This window comes from Branchiostoma floridae, chromosome 4 (assembly GCF_000003815.2).
Source record: "Branchiostoma floridae strain S238N-H82 chromosome 4, Bfl_VNyyK, whole genome shotgun sequence".
In the NCBI taxonomy this organism is placed as follows: domain Eukaryota; kingdom Metazoa; phylum Chordata; class Leptocardii; order Amphioxiformes; family Branchiostomatidae; genus Branchiostoma; species Branchiostoma floridae.
The window spans coordinates 19,822,550-19,837,555 of NC_049982.1; the positions used below are offsets into that span (position 1 = coordinate 19,822,550).

A 15,006-nucleotide genomic window follows, 5' to 3' on the forward strand; every position below is an offset into this window, starting at 1 on the left:
ACCCTCTCTTAACATGATGAATCCCACCGCCTCTTACATGGTGACTTTGTAGTGGCAAATTAAAGTGTTATGTGATCTGCCTTTTATTGAGACATTCTTTTTAGCGAATGCCCACAAACGCCCACTCTGGGGAAGCCCGCGCTGCACAAATATCTTTTTTTTTGCTTGGAATATGTCCACGTTGTGCTCCCATGCATTAATCCTGAGTTTCAAGTCAACCCATTGACCCGAAGTGACATAAATCAAAGTTAACGATTTTCGCTGGTCTTTTTAGCGAACGCCCAGCAAAGAAAGTCTTTTTAGCGAATGCCCAGTATATCCACAAAAATATCGGCCGTCGAGCAACAGCACCTACACCTGCTTAATTAGGTTATAATAATGTTAGGTTTTCTGTTAGATTTTGGATTGCGCCGTGCTTTGCTATGTCCAATTTCTTGCCATATATAAGTAACACATCAACAGATTCGAACCCACAGCCCAAGATTAAATCCATAGCGATGAAAATCAAACACATATACCTTGTGATAGAAATCTAATGCCCCATTCTGAAATAGGTTGATACATTACCTTTTTATCTTGGAAAATTGTGATCTTTACCGGTTAACATTGATATATTTCATCTGTCAGGTATGTGTTGTATACATTTCTTGACCTTGTATATAATTGTATATTGTATATGATTATATTGTATATGATTATATAACTGTATATACATATGTTTTTTTATATATAATCTTTTGATCTCGACATTATAAGCCTCTTATGACATGAGACATGAATAGAACTTATTTTTTCAGAAAAGAGTCTTCCAAAGAGACCTTGTTAATCGTGAACGGATCCGTTCCTCTCAGTTACCCAGCACAAGGAGTGGTCGTTGCCCCACATGAACCAGTATATATCCCAGGTAAAGTAACTTGCAATGCAATTTCAGTCCAATGCAATTACTTGCAACTTTAGAAATATTACAAGGAGAAATGAGAATCACAATGACTTTTGACATAGAAATAAGAATTTAGGCTGGACGTGACGGCCGATATATTTTGTTTTGGCCCAACATTATAGGGGCTAAGCATTAAACCGAAGTTCTCTTCGAACAACCAATCGGCGCCTTTCAAACAACAATCGGCGTTCAGAGATAGGAACGCTGAATCATTCTTGACAGAGATAGAGGAAGGATAGTTTGAAATCTCCCGAGCTCCCCGTCTGAATTGGAAAGTTAATTACTTGTTTTTGTGAGTTTATCGCTTGTTTTCGTATAAATGGAAATCTTATCTCTTGTTGTTTCTTGAATTTTCTTTTTTTTTGGGATTCTCAACGATGGATTTGAACGTCGTTAAGGTAAGTGAAAGGTTCGTATCTTAACATTGGTAAAGTTCGATTCCATAATATGAGTTTGGAAACTGCCCAGGCACATGTACACTGATGTCTTTTTTCTGATCCATATATAAACCCATATAAGTCTTTGTGCATGTAGCCTGTGATTCACAGCTTTTCTCAGTCACTAGTCTACTATAGCAAGACGGGAAGCGAAAAGCAGACGATAGATTGTGTTACAAAGGACTGTTGTCAGTGTGGGTGACGAAAGGGCCATGGAGTCTTTCACAAAACTTTTAAAAGACTGAAAACTGTTAAGTCAAGGGTAGTATAACGGCGATTTGGTGTTTAACCGACCGTTTCTAGTCAGGATGAAGGAACTACATGCAGGCGTTATCGAATAGGGTTCGAATAACACATTACAAACTTCCTACTGTACGTCCCCCATGTGGGGGCTGTTGGTATCGCCGGTGAGGTCCGTACTGCTTGCCTTTGGATGTGAGCATTCTCAAGAATAGGGGTGAAGGGACGTGCTGAGACATGATTCAAAATGGCACGTGTTCGGATATCCGCTCAATCGAAGAATGTTGGTTGTCTTAGATGGGCAGTTTATTATTTTGTTCCATATTCGCTGTGATGATAAAAGTTTAACGTGAGGACGTATAGTATGATTCCTTGAAATTACAAACGCTGTCCCCTCCCACGACTTAATTTGATTAACGGCATGAAAACATACGTAACGTGTCGCTGCAACGTGTGATGTTTGTGAGCTCAAACTTACACAAGTCATATACCTTACTGGTCTTGTAGAGCACTGAAAAGAATTTGCATAACGGAGCTTGTTTTTGATTGACGGAAAGTTTTGAAAAGTGTCTGATTGCATCCGATTAAAGTTCCTTGCCGTTACTAACGTTAACTTATATATGTGTCCACAGAGTTGATTTCAAAATTTGGACATCGTTCATAACTGAATCCGGGTAAATCAGATGGGGTGTATTCACTATTCGGTGTTCATGAGTGCTTATGGTATGGCTTATCGTGAAGAGACTAGAATATTTGTTCATGAGAGAAACAGCACAGTATCGTGGAAAGGGGTATCTGATGGCATGGTCACGTTTTCAGGGGTCATCATTTTTGTTCATGCCTAGTCCTTACTAGCCTTTCTTATCGCCTATCGGCTCGCTCTGGGGGGTTTTCGTCGATATCGCTCAATTGGCGGGTGGAAAAATCGTAATTGATTGTTGGTTATAATATTACAACATTTTCAGATACACAATAAGTGTACTGTTCGTATAAGTCAGGCATGACAATTTGCGAAAATGATTTCCATTTTGGTTTGGTTTTTCTCGTATTTGTTATGTTTCATACCAAGAATATCTAGTGTGGAGTGATTATGGGTTCTTTCTGGATAACTATAACGGCCAAGAAGGTAGGCATACATTCATTTTTGTGAAACAAAAAAAAAACTATTCTCGACTATTAGTCTCGATAAACCACATTTAAAGAAATGACAAGACAAATCATAGGTAATGAAGGCAATGGGTCATCTAAAGTACTAGGAATAATTTTTTCACTTAATATTCTGGGATTAGGTCGCCCAAAGCAAGCTGAGGCCGTCATTTGACGGGCGGAGACTCCCTGGCACTGTCCATGTGTTTTTTTGCAATTTTTATAGCTTTATTTCTATTATGTCCTTCCACAGGTCTCAAAGTTGCGGATGACACCGTGCGTGATGACTACAAGGTAAGGCTCGCGCCGCGCATTGAATACATTGTTTAACATTTTTGAAATAGTTAGAAATACAATAATGTTAACTTAGTCGTACGGTACAGACACAAATTTACCATAGTTAGGTTGGTTCATATTTCCCTGTTTTAAACTAAAAACACGTCCCGGAATAAAACAGGGCCGCCTATAGCTACGTTCTCGTCTTCCTGTACTCAGGCACATACAACATATCAAGGTATGATATATTCCCGCATCTTTGTCAGGTTCAACTATTGTCGGCCGAATTCGGGGTGTTGGACATTGGTGCGACAGTGCCCAATGTGGATGTCAATGGCCTGGGGACTACGTCACTGACCATGAGTAGTACGTCTCTGGCACATCTCAACCGTCAGCTAGAGTTTGTGGTATATGTCAGCACCGTCTTCGACATAGATGCCAGGGAATATGGTAAGGAACAATCAATCTATTGTGGATAGCAAACATAAGGAGTTCAAAGATGCCATGAATCCATAGAAATTTGGATTTTTTAAGATAGTTTGCTGTTTTATTGTAACGAGTAAACCAGCATCACCTATGAATAGGGCTGTGTACCTAAATACCCGTACCTGTATGGTACCTAAAAAAATGTTTAGGTACAGGTCCTGACCTAAACATCTGTGTACCTGTACCTGTACCTAAACAAACTAAATCGCTATCAAACACTACTTTTTAAGACTGATGGACAAGTAAATCCCGAATCAACAATGACAATGGTGATAATCTTGCAGTTGAAACTTAAGAAAACTTGCAGAAGAAATTGTTTTGAGACTCAAACATGTAATTCCAAATACAAAGATGACAATTTATCACTAGAAAAGACAGTTAGCTACATGTTTAACTTACATATTCTTGGTTAAACTTTTTTAGGTACAGGTGCAGGTCCGGACCTGTACCTGTACCTGAAATTTGTTTAGGTACACAGCCCTACCTATGAATATAATATCTGCTCAAGTAACATGTCACAAGACCCTGTGTTAAAGTTATATCCTGTGTGTGGCAGTTATTAGCTATAGTTTTCGAAACCTATATTACTTCTTTCCATAATCAAAAAAATATATATACCACTAAAAAGACTATAGCATGTCTGGAACGGAACATAATAAAACGAAAAGTTTGCTTTAGTGAAGCAACAAAGAGGCCCTAAAACAAACTTGACTCTGTCTTTCCAAAATATAGCCATATGAATAGAAGACTGTTATGTTGAATATAAGAATACTTTTAGGGTGCGCGCAAGATTTTGGATTCCTTAGCCCTTTTTCAGGGTATACAAATTGTTGTACAGTAGAATTACGGCACGTATAAAGCCTGATCGTAATCGATAAATGAGGTTTCCCTGTGTAAGGTGGCTGTAAAGTATACGTATTTTCTCAAGCACCTTTGACAAGGATAAAGAAACCGGGTGGAAGATGCATTTGTCCTTGGGGCCCACATTTTTAAAAATAGGAATAACATTTGCATATTTCAGGGAAATTTCCGTTACATACAGACAGATCAAATACTTAGGTGTAATAACTTTGAGGAACCGATTATCAAAAAGAATGTTATCTTCACCATAGGCCTTCTGAAAGTTACCAAAAAGCGAACTTCCTCAGGTGAAGTAGTGATTTCTACAATAGGCTACAATAAATGTACTACCTTCTTTAAGCGGAGGGATAGTGGAGGTAACTTTTGGGTTGTAAATCAATATGCCACCACTTCTAGAATTGATGGATCGTCTAGTGAATTGATAAGGCGATTATGATATGTAAATGTACTATGGGAAATTGCATTGGAGAGTCGATTGCAAACTCTGCGGTAAGCAGCCCAAGTAGTGGGGGTTTAGAAAATTTGGCAGTTTGTGGAGTTTGTCACGCAATCCCATTAACGTACGAATATCACAGGGTTTCCAAGGTATGGATTTGCTTGGAACACACAGGTCTTTTGCCTCAAGAATCAGTTGGTTTAGTTTTACCGCAGATTCGTCAACAGATGAACACAAGAAAATGTTGCACCATGTGGGGTGCGAGCGAAATTTGTTTACTCACGAAAAACAGTTGATCAAAGTTGATGTTCCGGTAATCCCAAACGATGCGCGAGTAAGGTTTGGGGAGAACTAGAGTTCGGCGACCTCATATACCTCCATGAAATATTTAGAGCTTTTGTAAATCTTATGCAAATGACTTAGTTTACATAATTTATGCATGGTGATTTTTGTCATTGACTAACGTACACATGTCTATAAAAAAAGTATAAAATTCCCATTACTAGGCCCCGTTCATGATACAAAAAATGAAACGGTTCTATCGGTTAGGCCTGGAAATCCGACAGCAAACGACAGGAAACGGTTTGCATTTTGCGTTCACGATGCAAACTTGCAAACCGTTTCAGTTCCTTGAAAAGGCATGGTAATGCACGGAAATGCGACCTCTGACCCCTGAGGTTGTTGTGATCTTGCCCAAACTTGTACTTCTGTGTCAGATTGTTGGTCTTTGATCGAAATTGAACCAATGTCTTACTGTATTCGAAGCTGGGTTCTGTTAGGACATTGAAAATGCCTCTGAAAACATTGTGGTCCCGATATATGCCATGCTATGACATTTCCACTGGATCTGCTGACACATTCCCCTTGCGATATCAGGACTGCTGGCTCCTCACTCGACTAGGTGGCGGCCCGATAATAAAAACGAATTTTACAATTGAAAACACGGCCGAAACACCCGAATGACAGATTAAAAATTGTACTTTTCCCTCGTGGCGCCCTCAAATATGAACGCACATGCCCGGATGTAAAACGGAACGCGCCGCTTTTGCGTTCATGATACAAATTCGCAATTCCGGATAAGGAAGAAACTGTTTCAATACTACCTCGCGAGGTGGTTCCGAACAAACCGTTTCCTATCGCTTCAGATCCGTTTCGGACCGTCCATGATGACAAAACTTATCCGTTTCAGCTGGCCTAACCGATAGTAACCGATAGAACCGTTTCATTTTTGTATATTATGCAAATCAGTTCCTCATTTGCATATTTGGTATCTGCTTATGTTTCACCTATCATAACTTACATGTGTTACATTTGCTGAAGTTCAGTCATTGAAAACAATGGACTTGTACAATTTACTAATTAATTATGCAAATTAAGTCCTCATTTGCATAAAATGTATATCATTGTGAACATCTTTGCCAAAGCTACCTGCATGACAAAAATGATGTCGATCCGTCATTCCTTTCTATAGTTATTCTCTTTGGAGTGTCTAGACAAAAACACCCCTTCAGTTCCAAAATTATATGTTAGGGGGCTGAAATTTGCCCCACTTTGCCATGACGTTGAAGTTATCTACCACCCAAACATCAAAATCATATTATGTCCGGTACAAGAGATACATTGAAAAAACTGCTTTGATAGAATATTCTCATTAATTATGCAAATGTAATCTGATTTTGCATAACTATTATTTTATCTTGTACAACATTGTCTATCTACATACTAAAAATCATGAAAACCCGTTGTTCCCTTCTTGAGTTATCCACTTCAGAATTTTTTGACAAAAATGCCCCTGCTACCCCAAAACTTACGTCACTTATTCCTGACCACAAGAGCTACCTAACACCCAAAAATCGGAACCATTTCTTGTTCAGAACACGAGATAGCAAATCCGGATGTTGCGCTGTAGTACCAAGGGAAGCCGCTAAGGGGCCCAAAATCTAATCACTTCCGGCTTTCATCACACCTCACCAACACAATAAGTATGAAACCAATTTACTCAGCCGTTCTGGAGTTATCTTGTTGGCAGACAGACAGACAGACAAACGCTACTGAAAATATAACCTCCATGACATTTCATGGAGGTAATAACATAGAAGAGGCTGTCGTCCCAAACCCTGCCCGTTCAATTCCGTGCCCATTCAGGCACGGAATTGAACATAGCCGGCCGACCGTCCAGGTCCACCCCATTCTGTTGTCATTAGCGTTTCTTGTCGTTAAAAATGGGAAATTATTAGGCGATAGTGTCGGGTATAGATTACGATCCAATGTTCCAGATCGCTGTCATTAACGAGAGTTGTCGGTGGTAGCACGTCACCGGAACGTACTGCGCCTGCGCGAAAAGTATAGACATGCTAAACCTTGCTAAACCCCCGGTTTACTAAAGGGCCGCATTTAAGAAAGTACGTGCGTATATAAGGGTGAAATCCCGTGTACGTTTTACATGAAACCATGTCGTCTAACATATACTGTGCAACAAGCGGGATTTCAATGCAACGTTGACCAAACCAAGCCCCAAACCACCAGGGTTCGCGCAGGCGCAGTACGTTCCGGTGACGTGCTGTCGGTGGTAGACTAAGAGGGAGCTGCCGCGCAATGCGTGATGGGAGTCGAGCAGACCAGCTGATCAGCATGATCAAAATGGCGGCCTTTTCGTAGCGATAGCCCGGTATCCAGCCTGGCGTCCATCCCTGGCGTTATCCGGTCGGCAGTCGAACGGACTTCCCTGGAAAGAAGGTTCTTTGTCCAAAGGTAAAGTATACTACTAGTAAGGCGGTTTTCAGACCATGGCTAAAATGTTCCTTTGTTCTACCGGGATCAGAGTAACCAGACCAGTTATAAGATATTTGACAAAATTTGTCTTGCATGCTTCAATATTCAGTTTAATTTAGTAGACTTCTTGATGCAGGCCACTCAAAATGCTGAGGAGACCTTTTCAAGTAACAAGTAAGTAAGTTAAGGCACTGAAGTTAGATATTTGCTTGGCTCTCTGGTCCACATATTGAGATATTTTCCCAGTTTATGCATATGGCTAAGTAGTGCTTTAGGGGGTTCCAAGAAAAGATGGGCTAGGCTAGGCAGTGCAGGCTACCTCGGCAGCTAGCAACCTCCCCATTTTATAGGGCTTTTTCAGTCACATAATCCTCCACCTAGCAACTAAACGGCCACCATATCGCAAGTGAAGTCTGCCATTTTGGTGTACCAGCTGCAGATTCAGCCCTCCTATGTAGTGAGGCCCTACTGCAACTCTCCATAAAAATTGTAAATATTTCCCAAAACAATGCACAATTTACCTTCAAAAAATTTAGTTTCATAATCGCAGTGTTTTGCCTTGTGGTGGGATGTTGGTTCTGCACCGGCAAAGCGCACACAAATTGGGTAACAGTAAGATTTGTTCTGCGATTCTCCAACAAAGCTGGAACAAACAAACAAAGGGAAACACTATTGTGATGACTCAGGGATAATATTTGATTTCTGCAATACGAAGAGCAGATCTAACTGTGTGTAGTACACATTTCGTATCAGGACAAGGCAGCAAGCGATGGGCTAGTTTCAATGTCCACTGGATACCCACTTCCGGTGATAGTTAGTGATTAACTCTAGTAGCAGGAAGAGCATATCCCCTAGTTCTCTGATGAATTTCTATGGAACAAAAAGAAGACTACATGATGCTGACTGTGCACTCAAAATGGTCCTGTCTTGACACATGCTAGGTCAGGGATAGATAGGGCTGTTGTGAAAATAATGCTGCTATGTTGCTACCGATAGCAAAGGATGTCCAGAATGATTGTTAGATCCTTGTCAGCTGTTGTTTCTGTCATAGCCTGCATGAAAATTTTCACCGCTCCACACCTATGTACCCCTTGACCTCTGCATGGGTCGTTGGAGCACCATGACTGTTCCGTTGAAAATTCTACGGCATTGAAATTGCACAATGGCCTACAACAAATGTGACTGCGCCATTACCAAAATCAAGCGCCAGTTGAAAACAGTACCCTTTCTATTATGCTTGGTTAATTAGGTGGGTATCAGTACAGGGATTGCAGGGCTCGAAATTCATTTTTGGGATTAGGTGCACTGGTGCACCCAGCTTAAAAAAATTGGGTGCACCAAAAAATTTTGGGTGCACCAGTTGAATTTAAGTAATAACCTAATAATAAAACTTAGTTACAAGCTATCAAATTCTTAAACAAGTACCATGACAGACATTTTTATTATCTTTCTAACACTTAGATTTCAAGAATATGATGTATACTTTGATATCTTTACATACATGAACCTAAGAAATACAAATGTATTTGGGTGCACAGCTCCAATTTTGGGTGCACCTGGGTGCACATGCACCCAGTATTTCGAGCCCTGGACTGTCACAAAATTCTTGTATCACCGGGCAGGAAAAACTGACAGGAAAGAGATCAGTTATTCGTCTTATTCTGTCTTTTAAATTTAAGGGAGATAGTTTGCTGAGTTCGCTAATATTAAACAGTCACCCAGCCATGCCAAAGGAGAAAAAAGGAAGTATGTTGAAACAAAATTAACTGATGAATGTTACGCCTTCGTTTTCTATCTGCCTATTAGTTGTTGATAATGAAAATAACTTAAATGTTCTTCCATTGTACAATTTGAACATACACATAATACAGATGGTAACTTGCAACACAGAGACCTCTACACATACTAGTACACATGTCTTGCTCTCCAAAATATGATATGGCACTACTGTACTACTATAGTAGGTCCGGACTTGAACCTGATCCTATGAACTGTGGTGTCAACCTGACCTTGGTGTCATATTGGCATAACAATTACTACTTAGGATGTTTGACCCAGAACCCAGAGGTCCTGGGTTTGAATCCCCTGACATCATGAGTGACATGCCACTGATATTGTGCCCATTGGAAAGTCACTAGACATTACTTTCCTCACTTCACTTAGGTGGAAACTGGTACCTACATGTAACTGTGGTGCATCCCTTTGATCATGATAGGAATCCGATGTTAAAACTTAAATGGTGGCCCAGTGTTTGAAGAGAGAGACACCTCGGTCATGTTAAAGAGTCCACCACACAGAGTAGTACCACTACTACTAGTAATTTATGGCATATACATGTATTTATCTTGTAGGGTCATCTCTTCAGTTTTCGAGAAGCTGATTTCCAAGGGAGCCCTTCAAATTAACAGTAATCATATACTGTATAATACATGACATAAATGAAATACAATACTGCATACTCTGTATCTCTCTTTATTTCTTAAATTCTATCTCCCCCTCCCCCTCTTCACTATTACATTTATCTGTCCTCAAAACTTGCAAGAAATTCTGAACAGTGTGTTAAATTGTGGAATGGCTCAAACTTAAAATGATAGATCAGCCATGTCAGTGTCAGCAGCAGCATTGAAGTTGGGTTCAAAGCAATGTAGCAACTAGCACATCAGTGTGCCACATTAGTCTACTGTACCAGTTTGAAAGTGCAACTCATTGTGGTACACAATAACTGCTTCCATCTTTCTATTTTATATTATTTGGTGTTGCTCAAGTCAATGCAACGCTAGTGTAGGCCACCTCTAGAAACTGAACTAAGGCCATGTTCATATGTAGATTACATCCTATGGGAACCCATTTTGGCCAAAAAATTGGTCTTCATTATGAAATCTAAGTGGCCAGGAAGGTTAGGCAAATGACCAGATATTGAGTATTGAATATAGAACAATAGAAATTATTTTTGTTATTTGAGTCTAATTTTGACATCTTCTTTGTCCATGGAATTGATGTTGGCATACTGAAACATTAGCATAGTATATTTAGAATTTTTTTGGTTTTTTTTTGCAATTTACCTCATATTTGCAGCAGCTTTGTACGGTTTACATCATGGTTGAAATTTTTTTTTTTTAATGGTGGAAAATTGACTTTTGTATAATACCACAATGTACTAAAGTTGATTGATTCTATGATTGCATGTGGTGAGAAGGAATATTGAAGTAGTGTCAGAACAGTCATAGCTGTAACTTCCTTGTAGGGCTGTGTACCTAGATACCCGTACCTGAATAGTCTGAACTGTACCGGTAACATAGTCTAGGTACTGGTCCGGACCTGTTCTGTACCTAAACAAACTACATGCAGTAGTGGGTTGTATTGTTATAAGCTTGCAGTTGAAAATTAAGAATCAAACAATGATGACAGTACATTACTATAACAGTCAGTTGGCTATTTTTATAACTTACATATAGTTGATCAAACTTTTTAGGCACATGTTCAGATCCGAACCTTTACCTTATAAACCTGTGTACTAGTACCTGTACACAGCTCTATGTCCTGACATACATGTAGGTCAGGCTTCAAATCCTAGTGTACTTGAATATTGATATCTTGCATTGCAATGAGGTGGGCAGCACCTCCTGTTTAAGAGAGAAGGCCACTTCAGCATAAATTGTTTTTGTATTTATCTCTACTAGTGCACAGAAGACATTGATAGTCACTGTAGCTGCCTGCTATACTGCATGGCCACCTTGGCCCCTCGTATGGTAATATCCAAACTGTGATTAACATTGATCCAAAACATTGATGCATCTAATGTACCATGGTCAATATTGACTGAAGGAAGCATTACATATGCCAGGGCTCAAAATACCTTTTACTGCATACCTGCACTGGTGCAGGTAACATTGAGAATTACCTGCACCAGACAAATTTTGCCTGCACAACTGAATTTAGGAAGTACGGATCTTGCTTCAATGGTTCAGGAACTAATGCTATTTTTTAAATACTTTATGTATGGTAACAGTCAATGCAGCCTGATAACAAACCCGGTTTTTTATATATATATATATACACCTACATCATAGGACATTTATGTATATACATGTAAAACCCAGTACATGGACCAGTGCAGGTTAGGTGCACAGCTCCAATTTTACCTGCAATAACCTGTATATACTCAGTACATGGACCAGTGCAGGTTAGGTGCAGGTAGACACCAGAAATAACTGCATAGCTCCAACTTCACCTGCACTAACCTGCATATGCAGGTGGTATTTAGAGCCCTGCATATGCCAAGTGCAGATGAAACAGCACTTTATAATTATAATTATAGACTTATGTTAATTTGGTCAGGCAATGGCTGGAATTGTTAATGTATAGATAGCTGATGTCCCACAACAGATTGTTGCAGTGTTGTACTCCAAGGTGGGACCTGACATTGTTAAGTAATATTTGCATGGCTTGCTGGTCTGTATACCATCTCAGTACTGAACAGGTAACACGTGTATGGCATGTTGGTCTGTTACCAACTAAGTATTGTATCGGTATGATTTGTTTGTCTGTATACCACGTAAATGTAAGTACCGTATATGTAACAATACTAACATATGCATAGCTTCTTGGTCTGGATACCCGGTAAGTAATGTACAGGTAATGCATGCATGGTTTCTTGATCAAGCTGGACACTAGGTAAAGTACCAAACAGGTAAAATTTGTTTTGGTCTAGAGAAGGGTAAGGTATATCCTGGATACCAGACCCAAGCCCGATCTCAAAAAATATCTCTGATAGATTTTTTTGAGATCAGGCTGGGGTCTGGTATCCAGGCTAGCTAAGGTAAGATACATGTAATGTATTGTACAGGTTCATTACTTAATTTAGCTATCTGAGAACAAGATAAATGCCCTTCACATCTCCATTGGTGACTGGATGTTACAACTGTTTAATCAGAAGTACATCACTGAGAACACTTCTTTTTTTTTTGTATTGAATTGTCCTGTCAGTTCATTCTAGCGATGCTGAAGAAGAGTGATGGATGTCACTTGAAATGTCCAGGATCAGGAGTAATTATGTGTTATTTACTCAAGTTCTAGAGATTGAATTGTATTTGAATATTGTTTACCTGGATGTCTTGCCTTCATAAACGTATTTCTTTTTTTCAGTTCATCGATGTCTGGAAACGTGAACTGGCAGAAGTAGGGAATCAGATTACACAGCAGGAGATGAAGCTCATCATGAATCACTGCTGTCTGTCTATATAGAGTGGTCAAACACCAGCTTCAGTTGTTTACCATGTCCTTGGTCTGACTGAAGACTACTGGTCATATAGACAAATATGAAATTGTCAGGTACATTGGTTAGAAATAGGTGTCCTAATAAATAATAGAATAAGACTGTATTGTGTTGGTTTGTTTTGTTCTCTTTGATGCCAGTCATCTGAGTGACACATGTTTAGGACATTAGGTCTCTATAAAACTGTAGCCTGAGTACCATCCTCTGTAGTTACTGCTGGCTCAGTACTTTCGCTTGCTAACCACGATGGTTAGCAAGGGAAAGTACTGAGCCAGCAGTCACTACAGAAAATGGTACTCAGGCTAATGAAACTGTATAAAGCATATACTGGTAGTGAATGTACAATAATTATCTTGTATTTAGCACAATAATTTGTATTCTGCTGATACTAAGTGTAATGTGAGTTTGCTTTTCCAATTGTAGTACTGTATATACCTCTATTTGTGATAGTTTGATATGCCATTTACAAAAAAAACTAAACTACACCTGTTAACTCTATTGTTTCGAATGCCTTTTTTGTGCAGTGTGTCATATTCATAGGTTCATATTTTGATGCCGGAGTCTGAGAAATGTGCATCCTTGAATCCGTACATCTGCAATCACTGTATATTTGTAAACGCTTGTGACTGTATCTGTAAGCAGCAAGATCTACATTTCTGTATATAGCTACAGTGCATATACTGCCCAATATTGTCCTGAGGAAGGTGACAGATGGTTACTGAAACATTGGTGTGAAATAAAGAAAGAGTTGTGAGAAAAAGAGCCTCTTTATTTGTTCATTTTGATATAGTAGACTCTGGGGTGGATATTGATGGATTGGCCTATTGTCATCATTGATTGACTTTATCTGTATAATATTTGTTAATATATTTGTATACATGTGTGTGGAGCATTGGTAGATACCAAATTACCTGACCTAATTCTGAAATTTAGACAAAACTGAACAAAGTATAAATGTCGACATTTATATTTAGACATCCTAGTAGGTGATTTGACAGAAAGGGGATAAACAAAGTAAATCTAGATCTTATTGCCTCGATCAAATATGATATGACTCTCTATCATATTGGTTCTGTTTTAGGACAATATATTCCATACGTTCCTGAGTTAACCATGAGGTTGGTATAATCAAATGGAAAATTTTGTGCAACATTCAATTATATCACAATTGGTTTGACTTAAGAATCTTCTCACCAAGAACTTCTGTCTTATACTATGTCAACCAGACATGGTCAGGTTCGGATCTGAGCCTAAACCTGGACTAGTACATGTACTTGATTACGCCGAAACCGTATCCACCTCAAGTGTGAAGGTGCATAAATGAACTGGTTATGTGTTTATGTATGTGAATATGTTAGTGCGCCAGTAGACTAGAGGGTGGAGAAGGAAGTGCACACCCCTCCTTCACCTTAAAAACCCGAAGTGCAGGCCATGCAGACCTAACCCACTCTGTCTGCCTACAATTATCTTCCGAGACAGATGGATGCCAACCCAATCAGTGTAGAGTTTTGTAGACATGGTTTGGAAAACGTGCGCCATGAGTTCGACACCGATGATATTACCAAGTAACTTGATAATGATCCATGATTTCAGCATAGCAATTGACATAACGACTTCACAAGCATTTATCAACATTTCAGCCAAATTTAAGAAATCTGATTCTAATAGGAGACATGAAGTCCTACACGTTCTAGCCAGAAACCCACGTCCCAACGAACCACATACACCTGTACGGAAGTGCGTTTGTCTTCATCAAACGAAACGGGAGCGGTATTTTAAACATACATCTTTAACCAAAGTATGTAGCGTAATATGTAATCAGTACAGTTCAGGTCATCCTCATACGAGGTGCTATTAACAATGTCTAACCATGCGCTTCTATCAAGCATGCGTTAGTATGTAATAACTTGTATATTTTTGTTGTTAAAAAGTTTTCCGTTATCCTGCTTGCAAATACCTAGTACATTTATCTCCCCTTGTTTTCCGTGACCACACAACAGTTCAAACCCGTTTCCTTGGAGACATGAAAAACCAAGACGTTCTAGTTTTGCGCACAGTGAGAGCGCGTTCCGACCGCTATGATCCAAACTTCAAAGGTTTAAAGCTCGAGTAAGATAACTACATGGGAATTCATACA

At 39.4% G+C, this 15,006-nt stretch overlaps 1 protein-coding gene and 1 long non-coding RNA gene across 3 annotated transcripts in view; both read left to right on the top strand.

Moving 5' to 3' along the window:
- LOC118413881 (beta-1,4 N-acetylgalactosaminyltransferase 1-like) overlaps positions 1–15,006 on the top strand; it is a 34,000-nt gene that overhangs the window by 4,569 nt on the left and 14,425 nt on the right. For both annotated transcript variants that reach the window (XM_035817483.1, XM_035817482.1), the window contains exons 3-5: positions 798–904; positions 3,017–3,057; positions 3,306–3,489. In XM_035817483.1, coding sequence (XP_035673376.1) covers positions 798–904; positions 3,017–3,057; positions 3,306–3,489 — 332 coding nt within the window. The remainder of the gene's footprint in view (positions 1–797; positions 905–3,016; positions 3,058–3,305; positions 3,490–15,006) is intronic.
- LOC118413882 lies at positions 7,395–13,629 on the top strand. The gene is made up of 2 exons (XR_004830892.1): positions 7,395–7,573; positions 12,740–13,629. It is a non-coding gene; the product is annotated as an uncharacterized LOC118413882 (long non-coding RNA).